This window comes from Chrysemys picta, chromosome 2, assembly GCF_011386835.1.
Source record: "Chrysemys picta bellii isolate R12L10 chromosome 2, ASM1138683v2, whole genome shotgun sequence".
NCBI lineage: Eukaryota > Metazoa > Chordata > Testudines > Emydidae > Chrysemys > Chrysemys picta.
Window position 1 is genome coordinate 32,721,082 of NC_088792.1, and position 15,340 is coordinate 32,736,421.

General features: G+C 39.5%; 1 protein-coding gene across 50 annotated transcripts in view; it reads right to left on the reverse strand.

Moving 5' to 3' along the window:
* Window positions 1-15,340, reverse strand: part of SVIL (supervillin) — a 208,705-nt gene that overhangs the window by 73,106 nt on the left and 120,259 nt on the right. For 49 of the 50 annotated variants that reach the window (XM_065586854.1, XM_065586847.1, XM_065586839.1 and 46 more), the window contains 3 exons: window positions 10,108-10,199; window positions 1,485-1,542; window positions 1,204-1,355 (listed from right to left, as the gene is read on the reverse strand). In XM_065586854.1, the coding sequence (XP_065442926.1) occupies window positions 1,204-1,355; window positions 1,485-1,492 (160 nt within the window). In that variant the 5' untranslated portion in view covers window positions 1,493-1,542; window positions 10,108-10,199. The remainder of the gene's footprint in view (window positions 1-1,203; window positions 1,356-1,484; window positions 1,543-10,107; window positions 10,200-15,340) is intronic. The other variant, XM_065586832.1, reaches the window with a different exon arrangement.

Genomic DNA, 15,340 nt, shown 5'->3' on the forward strand with positions numbered 1-15,340 from the left:
CTGACATCTCCAAAACACCTACAAATGAACAAGGAACGTGCAATAAATGCTCCTGAATGTTGAGTATGTATTTCACCTTCAAAAGGAAGTTAGAATTCTTATAATAACCTACAAGTTTTAAAAATAAAACCAGTGCCTCTTTCTAAAATAGTGGAAGAACAGAGATACTGTACAAAAATCAATCAAAGCCAAACAGAAAACTGAAAAGCAATTTAAATATATGCTCGATCATAAGCCGGTTCGTTTATAAGGCGACCCTCCCCCCCCAAGATGGATAAGTAAAAATGGAAAATTTTTATAACTCATTCATAAGCCGACCCTGTAATTCAGGGGTCAGCAAACTTTGGCTCCTGGGCCATCAGGATAAGCCGCTGGGGGGGGGGGCGGGCGAGATGATTTGTTTACCTTGAGCGTCTGCAGGCACAGAGGTAAACCTAAGTAAACAAAGTGTCTCAGCGCGCCAGCTGCTTACCCTGACGGGCCGGGACAGCAACTGGTGGGGAAATTTTTTGTGGGGGAGAAGCTGTGAGTCAGGGGAGTAACCCCTGTGACCACCCCCCTAGCCCGGGACACCCACACTCTCCCCATCCTTTCCCACCTTATCTGGGGAGGGCCAGGGGAGGATATCTCTGACCTGGCTGGAGCTGCTCCGGCAGGCTGGGCAGTGCGGCCGCAGCCTGCTCCAGCGGGCCAGACCGAGCAGCGCGGCCGCAGCACATTCCAGTCGGCTGGGCCGGGCGGCATGGCCGCAGCATCCTCCAGTGGGCCGGGTGGCGCGGCCACAGCCTGCTCTGGGGGGCGGGGCCGAGCGGCACGGCTGCAGCTTGCCAGCCCCAGAGCTGCAGCTGCTTTAGAGGCTGGGAGGAGAGCAGCATGGCCAGAAGCGGAGAGACTCTGACCCCACCTCTTCCCTTCTGGCTCTGCTGGCTGGGCTGCCTCTCCTTGCTCCCTCTGTTGGGGGGAGGGGCTGTGTCCCACCTCTCCCTCTCTATACCGACCCCATTCTCTGGTGCTTCCCTTTTTTACTAAAAAAATTTGGCTTATGAACGAGCATATACAGTATCTTGTGACAGCGTTCTCTCTGAAAGTAAACCATTACGTGTGAGAACTGTGTATCTGCTACTGCAAGTCCGATAACATAGCAAGCATGAAGTACTTCAGCAATGTTAGTTTGAGATATATATATGTAAACGTATTTCTTACCAAAGTGGGGACTATATGGGTCTGTTGCACGCATATATCTTGGTGTATCTTCTTCTAGTAAACGGTGGGTAACTAATCCAGGACAATTTTGTAGGAGGATGGGCTGTGTATCATTTTCAATTCCCTCTAAACGTCTGGCGATCCTCTCTTTCCTGCAAAAGATGGAAGAAAATGTGCAAATGTTACCTAAGGATTTGGAGATAGTTTCTAGCGGAGGTCACAAAATAATTCTATTACGAAATTATTTGTATTTACAGCAGTTAGACAAAAGGCTGTTTTACCTTTTCATTTCCAAAATATTTTGCTTGTTTGATTCAAAGAGTTTTCTTAATTCTGAAACTAAAAAGAAAAAAGAAAAGATGCAGTGTATCTTTTATACATTAGGAATTCTCAGGCATCACAGCAGGATGTCTATATGCTTCTGTTTTAAGCAAGGGATGGTCTAGAAAAGTAGGTTTTCACATAACCAGTCACATATAGGTAAACATTTCCTATTTGGGTTCCTCGCTTACTAACCTCCTTAAAACACAATTTTGCCAATACTGTAGTAAATACAAGGGAGTCCTCTAAAAAATTATCTAGACTAGGGTTAAAACATGGTATTTTAAGAACATGTTAAAATACAATTTACCCTGTCAACGTGTTTTAAAACACTAGTGTAAACACTTTAGTTGGTTGAGGTTAATCTTGGCGGGTAGTTTAGGTGACATCACAACCAGTTAATATATTAATACAGGTTGGTCTGTCTACACTTGTATTTTTACTATTAACTAAATGTGTTGGCTAATAAGTTTTTAAAAACACACCAAGTTAACCCCTTTAATCCTAGTCTAGACAAGCCCTAAGAATCCTGATGACTTGTGGCCAAAGACCACATAGTACTTTTCACCAACTGTTCCCAGAGTTAACCCCAGTACCTTGATTATTTTCCTACTTTGTTAGTTACAGTCTGCTTAAATAATTTCCCCCTGTAGTTTTAACTGCATAAATATTTACTTCTTATCCTAAACTGTTCAATAGTGTTACCTGCTGTTAGACAACTATCACATTTCATCTCCTATCATTTCACTAGCATTTCAGTGATGGGTGAAGTAATCCCTACATATACAGTGTCAGTTGACATTTGTAAACCCCTTTGAACAAAAAGATGCTATATAAATAAATATGGCACAATTTCTTTTCACCAGGCAACAAACTCCATGTATGCGTCCACAGGGGCTGGGGAGTGAGAAGCTAGAAGCCTGATTTCCTTGCAATAGTATACGACTAAAAGCTGAGTCACTATGCAGACCTTTGATTGGGTTTTAATATAGAATGGTTTGACCGTCCCTCTGATATTTAAAAGACTTGCTGCTTCTTTATGTAAAGGTTAGGTTTTTGTTTTACATAAAACTGGTAATTTACTTCTTTTCACATGACTTCAGTTTAGGTGCTGCAACTGTATTCCATAAATATACAGACTGACGTATTATAGAAATGTGGTCTGGTTAGTAACATAGCAGTGTCAACCCACGGTCTTGCCCATAGCAAGTATGATCAACAAATCAGCATAAAAATAAACATTCAGTTTATGGAAGGACAAGATTAACCATATTTTAAAATATTTACTTCCAGGATAAAGGCTGGCATTCAACCAAGAGCTCAATTTTATTGCAGCATTAAGTCCCTGAAGAGGTTTTAGAACATACTACCAGTATTTAGTAACATGAATGCACATTTGGACTTAACTTGCATGGCACAATATGGGTGATGAACATACCTATCAGCATACCTGAACTATCTCTGCAAGTGAAAGGCAACTGTATTAAAGCATTCCACCACCTCTTGCCCCTTTAGCCTTTATTCTGAGCTCATTTAGACAGGGATTGAAAATTAAAGCGGGCCAAAATGAGACTTGCTCTATTTAGTCCTGAACCAGTGGGGGAGGCCTGACATCTTGTGAACTGCTAGAACAGGAAGAGAATGTTCTACACTGCTGCAAAGGTAAGCTTACCAGATTTCTAGCTTTAGTCCTTGTAGCTAAGGCGGCACATAAGAACAGTCATTACAATATGCACTATTCAAATTGCACGGGGCTTCTTCTCCCTCACTTCCTTCCTTTCCACTGGATTTTCTCAACCAGTTTTTTGGTCAACCGCTAGTGCTAGAAACCAGATGCCTTTCCACCCCCTGTAAGTTTGGAAATGTCGCTCTCAAGGGGAACAAGATGTGAATTTATGATCCTAGTGGTGCATGAGTTATCAGTGGTTGCTAAAATGGTGTGGAAGACTGTTGCACAGGAACTTCCAGAACATGGTCCAAGCACTTGTTCTGTAGTGTTCAGATTGACCTTGACATATATCACAGCTATACATAAAACGATATGTTACAGTTGTGTGTCTTTTGTGCTTTTCAGGGTTTATGCTGATAGTTTTTTGGTGTGCAGGTTTGTTTTTTGTTTTAAATAGAAGACTCTCGTGTGAGGCTATCAATATAATAGATTGTCATTTGTGATAGCATCACAGAGAGAAGTTGTATGATTCAACTGTAACTCACGGAAACAAGCAACTTCAAAATAAAAAAGGAAATCCCTGGAAAATGGAAAAGTCAGTTGCTGGATTCCCATTCCACCATTAAAAATCATTGTTGTGGTTTGCCACAGCATGCATATTCTTCAAGATTAGGTAGATTTCCCCAGTTATCTCCAATATTAGCCTCCCTGGTCAAATTCAATATGAAGAGTGCAGAGTTTAAATATTGGTCCAGAGTAATCTAATCAGACCAGGATCAAAGCACATATGCAGGGCACTCCAGGCAATTTGTACAAGAAGGCACCTGTTTGAAGGACAGATCTCTCAGCCCTCAGTGCTCTTAATAGAGCTTCCCTCAAGCACCAAAATTCACTTTAAAATTAAACTAAAATGGATGAAATGTAATGCATATGGAATACTGTACTATTAACTAACAAAATACTGTAACTTTATCGACAGTATATCCTGGATATCACTGGTCAGGATGATCTGATACCAACTAGTGTAAAAATGTTACAGCAGTAATAGTGTGGGATTCAATCCCATCAATTTTTTTAAAAAGAAAAATATATTAATCACTGTGTACTAGACTGATCACAAAGTCTTAGATTGGTCGCAGGATTTCTGTATGAAAGCATGAGTAGGACTAACACTTATCAGTGTACACTATCATCAATCTTTGGTTTAAATATTGGACTTTGGAACAGTCTCATGGGCAGCCATGTATAGTTTGCTTCAAAAAAATTTTAGTTTATTTTCAGAGAGCGGCAGGGAGTGTTAGGGGAACATGTTGACATGTTGAACCTTTAAATATTCTACAGAATAGCTTTGTATAATAGGCAATGTGGGTTGCAACGTAAGTGGAATGTGTTAACTTTCCTTTTCTGTGGCCATAAAGAAATGGATAGTGTTTAAACACAGGATCATGAGGTTCAATAAAATAAATCAACTTTTTTTTTTTTCCAACTGTTTTGTAGTAGTGCCTATGAGTCCCGGTCCTGGATCACTGTCCCATTGTTCTAGGTGCTGTACAAAACACAAGCAGCGTACAATCTAAGTAGATGACAAGAGACAACAGGTGGATACTGACAGAGAAAGCAAATAGAAACAATGACACAATAATCAGCATGAGAGGCAGTGGTCTCAACATACCAGCTGATTATCAGTTGTCAAGTTTTCTGTAGGCATCACAGCTTAAGTTACATTGACTATGAAAGGATGAACCCTAGCAAAGTTGAATTCTTTTGTTTTCGATCACTGCATGTTAAACACAAGGCCACGACAGCTGGATAACGAGTGTGGAAGTTTTATGGGCTGTCTTCTCTCAAAGTTAGCATGGAGAAAAATTGATTATTTTTAAAAAGACTTTTTAAAATCTGACTTTATTTAAATTAAATTCAGGTTTATTTTTATGTAAAATTATTTTTTAATTTTAAAATTAAATTTAAAATTACGACAACCTATATTGAGACCTAAATTTACTAAATCTATTAAATTGTTTAAAAATATTAAGCAGTACATGTGTGTTCCCAAGTTTTAAAGAAAGTCAAATCACCGAATGGCATGAAGGTAGGTAACTGGAATCAGAGTTTGCTTAAGTGCTAAACCTGCTTTTGACAGCAGTAGCCTCTTCTGTAGCTGCAGAGAATTTTTTTCCATTTCAGTTTATTCATCTAGTTCAGTTCAATGACTAGTTCATTCAACATTTAGAAAATGATAGGAGTTGAAAAAGCAGAGACGTTCCCCCCCCCACCTTCCAAACTATGAATAAAAATTAGGCTGAAGAAGATGAGATCTACTAGATCTAAAATCCTGGAGGACCAGAAATAATCAGTTCTATTCACTAATTACAGAGAATACTTCCTTTTTTAAAAAAATAAATCAGTTTTAAATGCAAAACATGTTAGATCAAATTTCTGATGAACTTTTTTCTCCTTCATCAGCACATTTAAGAGAGTTTAAATAAAACTAATAAAATTTAAAATACTGGTTTTGTGCAATGTTTAATTGAATTTGAATTTCCAGCCAAAGAGAGCTTTATACAAATCACAAATACAAAATTAATCTAGTAAATAAAAACTAATCATTCAACGTTTTCTATCATAAAAATTGAAAAATTAAGACTCTAAATAGATGCAAGTTATATATATGCTTAAATAAATGTGTATAGATACAATGCATCTTCCTTGTCAGTAAAATAAAGCACCAAAATTTACTGTAAAGACTATATTAAGTTGCAAATCAATGTGTTTTAATTGTGCTCAACCCTTGGGAAAAAAAATCCATATTTCTTTGGGAAAATAACTAAGTAGCACCAAACTGATTATTTAAATTAAGGTTTCCTGCTTGCTGATTTAAGTCATAGTTAAAATCAGTGATTTTAATTAATCCATTCCTCACCTACACCCACATTATTTTGTTTTTTTTTTAAAGCATTCATTCAGTATTTGTTGCTCAGGTATGTAGAACAACATCTGAATAGCACTTTCCCAAAAAAGATTTCAGATTACGCACACACTCATACTCTCTATTTGGGAAATATTTAAAAATAGGCAGGTAGTCTGCTACTGCAAGGTTTTGTTATTTGCTGGATAAAACGTTGAAGCTCATACATTTTTCTTCTAAAGACGCTGGTTGACTCTTGCAACCTTATCCAATTGGGTTTCTCTTTTTACTATGGTCTGCAATTCTATGTGCACTGATGCCAAGGCCCTGCCTGTTCACTAATTTGTTGTTCTGTGACCAAACAGAATTACACCGTCGCACATAGTCACAGACATGGCAGGTTTGGGGGTAATATTGCTTTCAACCAATTAGTAACTCAGTAGTGGTGGGGAACTTATCCCTGCATGACTCAAAAAATGTGCAACACTTGGGAAAGGGGGAAAAAGAGAAACATCTGTAAAGTGTAAAATGTTTAATTTACTTTGTTTTGGCATAAAGTACATAAATAGTTATGGTGGTCTGTGTTGTAGCTAAGCGGGACAGTCATTATGCCCTCAGCAACAGCTCAAGCCTTTGACATTAGAACCTATTTTAGAATCTTGGTTAGGACATTAAATGGGTTATTCTCTATTGAAGACTCTCAGAAGTTATCTTCGTTTTGATAGCTATCAATCTTCCAAGCAGGATTTACCCTGTGATACCAAACTGACCATTTCAGCAGATGCAGTACCCATCTTCCAAGGCAGCTACATGTCATTCAAGGACAAAAAATAATAGGCCAAATAAAAAATAAAATAAAAAAATTAATTCTTATTGGATGCTTTTCGAAAATCCTAAAAAATTCAGGAAGGAACAAGCTTCCTGCTAAGGTAGCAGCACCTTCATGTTTTGGCTATAAATCTCTTAGATATGAGAGGATCCAATCATGTAAGATTTAAAGTCACATGGCATTTTTACAGCTCTGTTTTAAGAGTAAAAATAATTAAACCTTTCATAGTTCCCTCAGAGGATGAGCATATGGACTTGGTTGGTCAGACTGGTAGATCAAAATTCACCCGCCAGAGCATCACTCCTCATTTACAGTTAATAGATGTCATAATATAATCCTAAAATCATGCATTAAACCTCTTTGTTTTGAGGAAAATCCAATAAACTAATAAATGTTTTTGGTTTTATGGTGCTCTACAGGCCAAATTATACCAGACATAACTAGGAAACTCCCATCATCTTCAGATTATGCCATCAAGGACATGTGCTGACCCACTTATGGATAACAGGGTTGCACATGTGTCCCAGAGCCTAATTCCTACTGAAGACCTTTTAATTAGAGGTAGTATAAAAGATTCCAGACTTGACTCTTAGAGTGTCAAATGAGTTTGCTGAGCTGGCAGTTAGAAACCTCCCTTCCCCCCATCTTTTCATTTGAAAATTGAACAAATCTGATATTGAAAAGTCAGTGATACCTAGAGCTAGACTGTCCAAAAAGATACTTAGTACTACCCTGTTTCCCCGAAAATAAGACATCCTCCGAAAATAAGGCCTACTTACAGTTTTGCCTCTCGTTGTAATATAAGGCATCCCCCCGATAATAAGACCTCCCCGATAATAAGGCAAAAAAATGTGTACCGTATTCTTCTTCATTGAAAAATAAGACATCCCCTGAAAATAAGACCTAGCGCATCTTTGGGAGCAAAAATTAATATAAGACACTGTCTTATTTTCGGGGAAACAGGGTAAGTACACCTTTACCCCGATAGAATGCGACCTTATATAACACGAATTCGGATATAATGCGGTAAAGCAGTGCTCCGGGGGGGGGGGGGGGGGGGCAAGTTCGATATAACGTGGTTTCACCTATAATGCGGTAAGATTTTTTGGCTCCCGAGGACAGCGTTATATCAGGGTAGAGGTGTAGTTTCTATGCAATTTAAAAAGAGCTGGTGGTAGCTGAGCCCTATTGAAAACCTAGTGCATAGCGAGAATGGAACCTCAATGCCATTGTTACGTCATAACTTTTTAGGATAAAATGACATTTAAACTACACATTTATGATCAGAAGAGTTTCTTGGGCTGGAGGGTTCAATCAGTTTAAGTACAAGGCAGTTGCTGACACAGTGTTTTTAATAAAGGCCCTTTCACTCCAAACTTGTTTCCCTTCTTGGTCAGCCAGAGTCCAATCCACTAAGCTTCCAAGCATGTTTTTTCCCTCCTTGGAGAGTAAAGATTAAGGTACAGTATATGAAGAGGCTGAGGGGGTATTGATTGCTACAGCTCAGTAGTATTACGGATAGCTTATATTCTATATTTGAGGAATACCTTTTTCTATTATATTACTCAATTATTGCAAAAAGTGCCCAGTTCAATGAATGTGTGCTTTTTTCCCACATCAAAAAATGCATATTGATTTTACACCACAAAGGTGATTACAGAAAGAGTGCAGGATCAGCCACGTTATTTGACAATGACATGCTGGGAAACAGTGTTCCGTTCTAAAATGTATTGCCACCAACTGTATGCATGGAGGAACGCAGGCATCATCATGATGCAACAAACCAGTCTACCATGCTATCTTGTCTCACCATGGCAAGTGCAGTTATCTTTAGAAAGAGGAATGAATGCAGCGTACCAACATCCTGAGCCCTGCAATATTATGCTTTGGAGTGTGGGTGACTTCCTGATTCCTGCTACATACTATTATTCTCAAGTCACTGGTTTACTTAATGAAGTTAGCCCTTGAACAGAAAAGGGCTATTTGTGAGCAGACAGACATTTCCATTTATCTGGATTTTTCCTAGTTTCTTCCACAGTAAAATGTGTTAGGTGTCACATGGCATTTTTACGGCTCCCTAATTGATTAAGTAACTTGTGATCAGGATTGAAGAAGCTAGTGGTGTTTTAAATCTCTTAGGCCTTGGCTACACTGGCAATTCACAGCGCTGCACTTGCTGCGCTCAGGGGTGTGAAAAAACACCCCCCCTGAGCGCAGCGAGTGCAGCGCTGTAAAGCGCCAGTGTAATCAGCGCCTGCAGCGCTGCACGCTCGCTTGCAGCGCTGCAAGCTATTCCCCTCGGAGAGGTGGAGTACTTGCAGTGCTGCGAGAGAGCTCTAGCAGCGCTGGCGGCGCGACTACACTCGCGCTTCACAGCGCTGCCGCGGCAGCGCTGTGCATCCGCGAGTGTAGCCAAGGCCTAAGGTAGAATGGCTAAAGGAGCAGGAAATGTAACCATTTCCCTTGCTAGAAAGCACAGGCGTTGCCAGAGGCAACATTCCTAGGGTAATTAGGCTTAGATGGCATTTATTGGCTAGTTGCAAAGTTTAGGTTTACTTTTTTTCTCTCATCACATTCAAATAATTGCTTGGGTGGTTCTAGGCACAAAGATTGCCATCACATGCTTATCTGGATTGTTTAACTGCATGAGATAGGGACTTGGGGAACACTGTCCCACTCCTGCCCGCCCCCATAGGCTCTCATCTGAAATAAGATGTACTGGGCCCTGTGCAGATATTCTAGTACATAAGCTTAAAATTCACTGAGTATTTATACAAGGAAACTCGCGACCTGGATATTTGCTAAAGATGAACAGAAAAAGGCTGCAAACACAACCAAAGAAAGTTCTTTTGTAAATTTAAGCAAGTTCTTTTCCTGTACTAAGTATTCATCTAGCTCTACTAATTTCTTTTGGAAGTTTTGAATTTCAGCTTCTGTCTGATCTTTTTGAAGTTAGGTAAACAAAATTGAACTCCACAGGCAACGATTTAACAAATGACTTATATAAAAGAGCATCTAATTTCTATATCATTCTCCTCCCTTATTAATACCGCCTCCACAGGGAGGTGAAAACTAATTTACAAGCCCTGTGTGCCTATTATTAGTTTCAACTGTGCCTTGCATTTGTCTATATTAAGTTTTGTTACCCAATGTGCATACACACACACTCTCTTTACCTACCTTTTGGAAGCACTGCTAAAAGATTAGCATCAATGTCCTTTGTGCTATTAGCAAGTTCTTCTTTATCCTCAAATGAAAATTCTTTCTGAAAACTGAAAACAATATCTGGTTTACTGAGCTGTGAACACTTCAGCTACAGATCAAATTAAGCCAAGATATATAGAGATTTACTTCATGATACCTTAACATACAGACACAAAGAAGCGTATTTGCCATGATTTCAGGAGACACAGAAACAAGGCCAGACTCCCATTAATGGGACAATTAATGGAAGCAGTACAGTAAACAAAATCAATATAAGTGCTACAATAGGTTTAACGTAATATAAGTAGTACACCTCTGAAAGGGTAAAGAAACTGAAACCAAAGCCAGGCTTTGGCAAGTGTACAGTGCTCACTTTATAGGATTATTTTTTATTACAAATATTTACACAGTAAAAATGATAAACAAAGGAAATAGTATTTTTCAATTCACCTCATTACAAGTACTGTAGTCCAATCTCTTTATTGTGAAAGTGCAACTTACAAATGTAGATTTTTTTAAAAACACAAATGCACTCAAAAACAAAACAAAGTAAAAATTTAGAGCCAACAAGTCCACTCAGTCCTACTTCTCGTTCAGCCAATCGCTAAGACAAACAAGTTTGTTTACATTTATGGGAGATAATGCTGAGCACTTCTCACTTTCTGGTGACGTTGTAAATAAGAACAGGCATTCGCATGGGACTTTTGTAGCCGGCATTGCAAGGTATCTACATGCCAGATGTGCTAAACATTTGTATGCCCTTCCTGCTTCAGCCACTATTCCAGAGGACATGCTTCCATGCAGATGACGCTGGTTAAAAAAACTAATATGTTAATTAAATTTGTGACTGAACTCCTTGGGGAAGAATTGTATGTCTCCGGCTCTATTTTACCTGCATTCTGCCATATATTTCATGTTGCAGTCATCTCGGATGAGGACTCAGCACATGTTCATTTTAAGAACACTTTCACTGCAGATTTGACAAAATGCAAAGAAGGTACCAATGTGAGATTTCTGAAGATAGCTACAGCACTCAACCCAAGGTTTAAGAATCTGAAGTGCCTTCCAAAATCTGGAGCATGCTTTCAGAAGTCTTAAAAGTGCAACACTCCAATGTGGAAACTACAGAACCTGAACCACCAAAAAAGAAAATCGACCTTCTGCTGCTGGCATCTGACTCAGATGATGAAAATGAACATGCATCGGTCCACACTGCTTTAGATTGTTATCAAGCAGAACCCATCATCAGCATGGATGTATATCCTCTGGAATGGTGGTTGAAGCATGAAGGGACACATGAATCTTTAGTGCATCTGGCATTAGGGTGACCAGACAGCAAGTGTGAAAAATCGAGACGGGGTGGGGGGTAATAGGCACCTATATAAGAAAAAGCCCCGAATTTAAGGAGATATTGGGATATCTGGTCATCCTATCGGGCATGTAAATACCTTGAGACGCTGGCTATAACGGTGCCACGAACACCTGTTCTCACTTTCAAGTGACATTGTGAACAAAAAGTGGGCAGCATTATCTCTTGCAATTGTAAACAAACTTGTTTGAGTGACTGGCTGACCAAGAAGTAGAACTGAATGGACTTATAGGTTCTAAAGTTTTGCATTGTTTTATTTTTGAACGCACGTTTTTTTGGTACATAATTCTACATTTGTAAGTTCAACTTGCATGATAAAGAGACTGCACTACAGTACTTGTATTAGGTGAATTGAAAAATACTATTTCTTTTTTTTTATATAGTGCAAATATTTGTAATCAGAAATAAAGTGAGCACTGTATACTTTGTATACTGTGCTGTAATTGATATCAATATATCTGAAAATGTTGAAAACATCCAAAAATATCTAAATAAATAGTATTCTATTATTTATTCTATTATTTAACTGCAATTAATCACAATTACATTTTTTTTAATCGCACGATTAATCAAGGTTAATTTTTTTTAATTGCTTGACAGCCTTAATTTATATCTGAAACAGTCTTGGTAAAACCACTCCTTATAAATAACTTTAATGTTAACATTTCATACAATGTGGCAGGTTATATTTATCTTTTCGGTACTATATGACACATTCTAAACAGAACACCTTTGGTACAATTAATATGACATTTATGAGATACACACGCATACATCTATAGATCTAACATGGCTTTTAGAACACAGGCCATCCAGCATCTTTTCTTGTTTAAAAAAATTTAAAAAGGCTCGATTGTCCACTTACGTGAGAAAAATATTTCTTGAAATACAGATATTTAGCATTATTTGACATTTTTATGTAAAATAAAGGTGTTCTACCATCTAGACATCTTCAGTTGGCACTGAGATCCCTTATGTTAAGTTAGGAAGGTCTATTGAGAGAATCAGGGTATGTCTACACTAGAAACGCTACAGCAGCACAGCTGTAACATAGTCACTTACTTCAGTGATGGAGGGGGTTCTTCCATCACTGTACTAACTCCACCTCTCTGAGAAGTGGCAGCTGGGTCGACAGAAGATCTTGCAGTACACTGTGGTTTAGGTTGGCTTAATTACATTGCACATGGCCAAGCCTCAGAAGACTCGGAGAAGAAAGTCAGGAGAAGATGCCGGGGCTGGGCCTGGCCATTCCTGGGCCAACGAAGTGATCACGAGATGTGTGCACGAGAGGCAAAGTCTCCCACAATGCCACAGCTAGGCACGAGGGGTTGCCCTACAAGTGAGGATGAAATTACTATATGGGCTGGCTGGACAAGTTGCATTAATTGCTAATGAAAGCTAATAGCAAGTTGAATGCTCAGATTCCCATTATCTCGTTGATAACAGAAATCTGTACCTCAGCATGGAGTAAAACAATTTAATGCCTCAAAAAACATACTGTGGCCATCAGCAAATGGGGTAAGTCTGGCTTTCATTTTAGGCTGCCAGAAGCTAAGAAAAGCTCACTGTATATTTCCATGTATCCAGTGTAGACAAACTCTCCTGATTTTATTGTGAGTCTCATGATGTGCCATTTTCTTTAAGCCACAGTTCCTAGCATTGTTTGATTACAAGAGAATCCCAGCTTTCATTTAAAAAGTTCATAGCCCTCATGATTGTGGGGAAAACCTTGAAAACGTGAACAATATTGACTCAAAATTCATAAAGGTAAATAAACTCAAAATCTGTTTACTTAAACTAATCTTTGGGTGTCAGCCTGACTCATGACTTTTGAATCCCTAGGTCAGTGATTCTCAACCAGGAGTACACGTACCCCTGGGGGTACACAGAGTCTTCCAGGGGGTACATCAACTCATCTAGGTATTAGCCTAGTTTTAGAACAGGCTATATAAAAACACTAGCAAAGTCAGTACAAACTAAAATTTCATATAGACAATGACTTGTTTATACTGCTCTACACTGTATACCATATACAGAAATGTAAGTACAATATTTATATTCCAATTGATTTATTTTATAATCATATGGCAAAAATGAGAAAATAAGCAATATTTCAGTAAATAGTGTGCTGTGACACTTTTGTATTTTTACATCTGATTTTGTAAGCAAGTAGTTGTTAAGTGAGGTGTAACTTGGGGTACACAAGACAAATCACACTCCTGAAAGGGATACAGTAGTCTAGAAAGGTTGAGAGTCACGGCCATAGGGCTAGTAGTATCATGGACAACACTGATTATGCTGCCATAGTGCATGTGAAATAAGATAATACTTTGAGTTTAGTTCTATATAGACTCCTGACACAGGAAAGCATTAAAGCACATTTCAATTAAGCATGTGCTTACATCCCCCTTTGACTCAAGGGGCTTAAGCCCTTGCCTATACTGGACACTATACCTTCTGTGGGTTTTCTGCTTTTCCTCAGCCCGTCTCAAGGCCTGAAGTTTTTTGTTGTTGTTTTAAAGATCTTCTACATAGGACCATGTGTGCTGTAAGCTGGTGTGGCAGCATGCCAGTTAGGTAGCTTCAGCTCACATAAAGAATTTTAAGGCAGGTTTAGTAGTAAGTTGCCGAGGGAGCTCTGGGAACATGTGTCCCTTATTCATCATGCTGCCATCTGACTAGTTCAAAAACATTTACTTAATCAAATCAATGCCCCTTACTGCTTTACCCAGACAGCACGTCTATACCAATAGTAAAAGGCAAAAAGGAAGATATTGTTTTTAAAGAGCAATACAATTTATCCAAAGAATGTGGCATAAAGAAATACAGTAGTCCTGAAAAAGTAGAGATGCATTTACGACTTATCACTACGCGAGAGACCTCTGACTGAAATCTGTGGGGGGATTTTTGGTTGTCCCTTTTCCAATTCCAGGAGAAAGGAAAATGGCCAAAGAGGACTCGGGATCCTGAAATTGACAGTCCCCAGGGCTAATGGGGGAGGCCAGCGCTCCACACCAATTGGATCAGCGTGGGGCAGGGGGGAGGTCAATGAGGGAGTCAAGAACCCTCGGCCTTCCTCAGCGTGAGCTGGGGCTGCCAGGGCAGAATGATAGATAGATAAGATAAGATAGGGCTCAGAACACAGCTGGGGAGAGAGCAGCAACAGACTGGAGAGAGAGCGCACTGGGGCAGGTCTCCTGCTCACGCAGCAGAGTCATGAGTGCTGGTTTAGGAAGAGATGGAGGGCATCAAGTGCCAGAGGGGGACGTGGCCTGACAGGAGGGCAGAACGGGTTCTGTCACAGAGGCCAATCCTGGGGGCAGTGCCACACCAGCAGCCTCACAGCAGCGCATCCAGGTCCAGGAAGATTTTGCCGGACTCGTAAATTTGTTGTTACTGTAAAATTTATTGCATGTTAGAGACTGCTTGACCCTTACCCAAGCCATCTCCTCACAGTGCTTCCAGGGTGTTCTTTAATTGCCAAAGAAACAGCGTGGTGTAAATAAACTGTATATGTGTTTAAGTGAATGGCAGTGATTATGGGTTAAAAGGGTAACAAGGGAGTTAGGAGTATCCTGGAGTGGGGGCACCCTCATCCCCGCGCAGAGTTTAGGGTTGCCAACAGTCCCTTATTTCTTCATCTCCGTACAGCAAAATTGGGAGTTGCTGAGTGCTGCAAAAACAGCAAGAAATCGTCCTAGGGAATGTAGGTGAGTACTGGTTATTAATTCTTAACAATAATATCGGGAGATGGGGTGAGGGTGCTAAGAAAACAGTCCCTTATTTTTGAACTACGTTGGCAATCTTGCCCATAGAGAGACTGAGGTAAACGTGAAGGAA